This window comes from Salmo salar, chromosome 01 (genome assembly GCF_965601325.2).
Source record: "Salmo salar chromosome 01, fSalSal1, whole genome shotgun sequence".
In the NCBI taxonomy this organism is placed as follows: Eukaryota; Metazoa; Chordata; class Actinopteri; order Salmoniformes; family Salmonidae; genus Salmo; species Salmo salar.
This window is the reverse complement of record NC_138291.1, coordinates 2,132,501-2,137,500: the sequence shown is the minus strand read 5'-3', so window position 1 is coordinate 2,137,500 and position 5,000 is coordinate 2,132,501. Positions and strand designations below refer to the sequence as shown.

Below are 5,000 nucleotides of genomic sequence, written 5' to 3'. Positions count from 1 at the left end.
TCGCTGCTTGTCCAGTCTGTGGGTGGTCTTGGGGAACTTCATGACACTCAGGGTGAAATCCAGACATCTGCCATTGGATGAAAGTAGAGAGACTCCAAGCTAGAAAATGGTATATCAGACACTACGCTTGAGGAACAATGGGAAAGTAATTCTGCTTTGAAAGTTCATAAACTTGTAACCTCGCTTTTGAGAAAATGGCCTGTGAATATTTTGGGTACACCTACTGGAGAGCTCTTCTTTGTCTACCCCCATTCAATATTATTTATACCGTCTTAAGTCTTAAAGAGATGGGTGGGGATTCACATGTGAGGCCATTTGCTAAACAGAGTGAGTAGTGTAGTAAACAAACAAAGATTTCAAGACTAAAAGTGGTGAATGTAGTAGCCTCCAATAAGGAAAAACTCAAGGTAAAAATACACTTTATCTAGTCATTATATCCTAATCTGACTTTGGTGCATGTCATGTTCTTCACATTACCGTCTCTGGTCAACACATACTGAGCATCTCATGTTCTAGACAGAAGGTTGCTACATGGCAGACCAATCAGAACTCATTTCTCTGCATGTCCAGCCCCATCAATTATCTCAGCCAATCATGGCTAGCGGGAAGGTTCCTGTCTTTTTCCGTAGCGACACTCATAAATTTAACAATTTTTATTTATGTTTACAGATGGAATAGAAGTGTGTTATTAAGGCACATGAAAGTTCACATGTACCAGAAGGCATTTCAAAGTACAATTTTTTTTGTTTGTTTGTTTGATAAACAAATATGTTCAAATGCCTCTCCAGTGAGGTAGTGAAGTGCGACACACACCTAGCTTCATGAAACTAGTAAATGATGGTAGATTAGCCTTTCTCCTGTCTCTTTCTGTCGGTGTACTCTCCTCTCATCACCTCCCGTCGCTGCTTATTCAGCATACATTTGGGCATTGCTCTGTTCTGTTGTACAGCGATAAGGAGAGACCCCCCCCCCTCTTGCCCATCACTATACTCAACACTGGTTGACTTTCAGCATCTATAACTGTTGATCATCTGTCCTTCTTCAGTAGAGCCAACCAGGGTCTTTTGTCTGTCCTGAGAAGGTAATTTAGTCGCAGACCTCTTCTGGCCTGGTTAGCGGCGAAGGCTTCCTGGGACCTTTTCACTGTGTAGGGTAGGGATCTCAATAAATTGGTCTGTCACTGAATGTAAATGTTTGTCTCTGGCAGGTTTGAGAAGACCGTTCTCCAGTCTGGAAGAGTTGTCAATGAGTAAGTGCTTAGTCCCTCGTGCTTAACGAAAATGCTTTTTTTTAAGACTCATTTGACCCTATATTGCAATCTGGGGAAGTGGTTTTCTATGTTCATGATCCAAGCTCCATATTGATTTAGTGACTGGTCCATCCATGTTTTACCGACAGTGTTGTTCCTCTTCCCCACTTACAGAAACATGCCGATCCGAAGAATCAACTCCCTGCCACTGGAGCTGCTGGACTTCAGCCCGGCTCTGAAGGATCCGGTCCCAGGGAGTCAGATTCGGCACCGCTACGGGGCCTTTGGACGACTCGGTTCAGCCCGGGATACTGCCACTTCCTCTGGGCACAGCGTTCACGGTGGACAGGGAAACGAGGAGAACCAGGAAAGCTTTGAGTTTAAGAAGCCCACCAAGCCCATGTCACCCTGCCGTATGAGGTCCTTCCATAGTGAAGGAGGAGAGGAGAACAAGGACTTTGCCCCCTGGCCTAAGGACTTTGGCCCAGCGCTCATGGTGGGTAGCACGGAGAGACACACACACACACACACACACACACACACACACACACACACACACACACACACACACACACACACACACACACATCGTCAATATATGACAGTGGACCAGCGGTTGTATTGACGTTCAGACGACGTCAAAGTTAACCCTTCTGTTGCTCCTGCCTTTCTTCCTGTAGCTATCTCCGTGCCAACGCTTCAGCTCATCGGATAACAGAAGACCCGTCTTCCCGAATCGCTGCTCCCTCGACGACGACGACGACGACGGTTTCCTTGACGTTCTGGATGACCGTGAGGAAGAGTGTGACATGCCCACGGGGATGTCCAGCCTGCTGACCGCTCCGCTTGTGAGGGACCGCGGCACGGCAGGAGACGACTCGGTATGGACGTTTGAGCCACCATGATGTCTGGTTTTAGTTTTTGCCCGTCTTTTCTTTTGAAGACATCAGAACCAGTCATTTTTACTTTTGAGTAATTTTACCCCAAAATCCAGAAATTCCAAAGTGATTCCAATATGTTGTGATCAGTTCAGTGGAGTTTGTCGCCTCTCTCTCCCTGTAGCGCTGTACTGAAACTGTTCTTTTTGCCTGTGAATTCGTGATTCAGAAATCCCCAAAGTGTGAACATTCGTTGTTTTTATTGAAATCGTACAGACTAAAGTACTATCGGGTTTTTGAGTGAGGAAATGTGGTACTTTTACCACCTAAACCATTAGCCACAGAAAGGGGAGATGGGTAAGGACTGCTCATGTGCACCATCGTGGGGGGGGGAAACGCTGCCATGTAGAACAGTCACCATATGACCGTTTCTGGCGTTCGGTGACCGGATCTGGAGCGCCGGGATCTGGAGCGCCGGGATCTGTCGTTCCCTATGTATTTATGACAGGGGAGACAACAGAACCAGGGGATGTGTTGGTCCAGCTGCAGCACCAGTCTGTGTTGAACCAGGGGATGTGTTGGTCCAGCTGCAGCACCAGGGACCGGACCCAGTAACACGGGACGGGACCCAGTAACACGGGACCCAGTAACACGGGACGGGACCCAGTAACACGGGACGGGACCCAGTAACACGGGACCCAGTAACACGGGACCCAGTAACACGGGACCCAGTAACACGGGACCCGTTTTTACAGCCGCGTCAGGACACTAATACAGGAGGGGAGAGGGCAAACTCCACTAAACTAGTTTCAATGTATGGAATCACTTGATGGATTCTGGGTAAACTTCTCCTTTAGCTGTGTCTCTTATCCAGAGCAACGACGTCAGTGTTCAGTAGAACAACTACCCTGCCGCCACTATCAGCACAGTCCTAGGATGAAAACACCAAGTGTCCACAGTAGCATCAAACTAACTTCGTCTTTGTCCTCTTCCTCAGCCGGTGGTTCGTTGTCGGCCTCGGGGTCTGTTCCGCTCGCCCTCCATGCCCAGCCAGGTGGGCCGCACACCTCTGAAACGCTCCCAGGGCGAGAACACGCCGGTCAGAGTGAAGAGACGACGCAGCCTGGCGGAAACTCATGGCACCACCGCGGACCAGGACCACTGCTCTCCCAGCAGGACGGTACGTACCTGGTCATACTACTTCCTGCTTAATGTCTTCGCCGCGGACCAGGACCACTGCTCTCCCAGCAGGACGGTACGTACCTGGTCATACTACTTCCTGCTTAATGTCTTCGCCGCGGACCAGGACCACTGCTCTCCCAGGAAGACGGTAGGTACCTGGTCGTACTACTTCCTGCTTAATGTCTTCGCCGCGGACCAGGACCACTGCTCTCCCAGCAGGACGGTAGGTACCTGGTCGTACTACTTCCTGCTTAATGTCTTCGCCGCGGACCAGGACCACTGCTCTCCCAGGAAGACGGTAGGTACCTGGTCGTACTACTTCCTGCTTAATGTCTTCGCCGCGGACCAGGACCACTGCTCTCCCAGCAGGACGGTAGGTACCTGGTCATACTACTTCCTGCTTAATGTCTTCGCCGCGGACCAGGACCACTGCTCTCCCAGGAAGACGGTAGGTACCTGGTCGTACTACTTCCTGCTCAATGTCTTCGCCGCGGACCAGGACCACTGCTCTCCCAGCAGGACGGTAGGTACCTGGTCGTACTACTTCCTGCTTAATGTCTTCGCCGCGGACCAGGACCACTGCTCTCCCAGGAAGACGGTAGGTACCTGGTCGTACTACTTCCTGCTTAATGTCTTCGCCGCGGACCAGGACCACTGCTCTCCCAGCAGGACGGTAGGTACCTGGTCGTACTACTTCCTGCTTAATGTCTTCGCCGCGGACCAGGACCACTGCTCTCCCAGCAGGACGGTAGGTACCTGGTCGTACTACTTCCTGCTCAATGTCTTCGCCGCGGACCAGGACCACTGCTCTCCCAGCAGGACGGTAGGTACCTGGTCGTACTACTTCCTGCTCAATGTCTTCGCCGCGGACCAGGACCACTGCTCTCCCAGGAAGACGGTAGGTACCTGGTCGTACTACTTCCTGCTTAATGTCTTCGCCGCGGACCAGGACCACTGCTCTCCCAGCAGGACGGTAGGTACCTGGTCGTACTACTTCCTGCTTAATGTCTTCGCCGCGGACCAGGACCACTGCTCTCCCAGCAGGACGGTAGGTACCTGGTCGTACTACTTCCTGCTCAATGTCTTCGCCGCGGACCAGGACCACTGCTCTCCCAGGAAGACGGTACGTACCTGGTCGTACTACTTCCTGCTTAATGTCTTCGCCGCGGACCAGGACCACTGCTCTCCCAGCAGGACGGTACGTACCTGGTCGTACTACTTCCTGCTTAATGTCTCCGCCCCTACACGGTCTGTGAGTTTTTGTTGTTGTTGAGGGAGAACCACACAATCACTAATCTTGATCACAAAATGATTTGTTATTTGGAATGTAAAGCGATTTTACAGATCAGTGTTTTTGCCAAGTCTGACTGCGACGTTTTGGATTTGTTAACTTCAGTGCCTTCAGAAAGTATTCACAACCCCTTTTGACTTTTTCCACATTTTTGTTACAAATTACAAATTTAAGTTGATTTATTTTCCGATCACTGGCCTACACACAGTACCCCATAATGTCAGTGGTATTATGATTTTCAAAATTGTTACAAATTAATTTTTTAAAAAAAATTAAAAGCTGAAGTATTCAACCCTTTTTTGTTATGGGAAGTCTACAATCAGCAGTTAACATTTGCTTAACAAGTCACATAATAAGTTGCATGGACTCACACTCTGTATGCAATAATAGTGTTTAACAT

The 5,000-nt window shown here is 49.6% G+C and overlaps 1 protein-coding gene across 1 annotated transcript in view; it reads left to right on the top strand.

Annotated features, from left to right (window-relative positions):
• Window positions 1–5,000, top strand: part of LOC106593289 (M-phase inducer phosphatase 1) — a 25,714-nt gene that overhangs the window by 4,615 nt on the left and 16,099 nt on the right. The window contains exons 4-7 of the mRNA XM_045704456.2: window positions 1,208–1,249; window positions 1,424–1,745; window positions 1,930–2,130; window positions 3,125–3,307. Of these exons, the coding sequence (XP_045560412.1) occupies window positions 1,208–1,249; window positions 1,424–1,745; window positions 1,930–2,130; window positions 3,125–3,307 (748 nt within the window). The remainder of the gene's footprint in view (window positions 1–1,207; window positions 1,250–1,423; window positions 1,746–1,929; window positions 2,131–3,124; window positions 3,308–5,000) is intronic.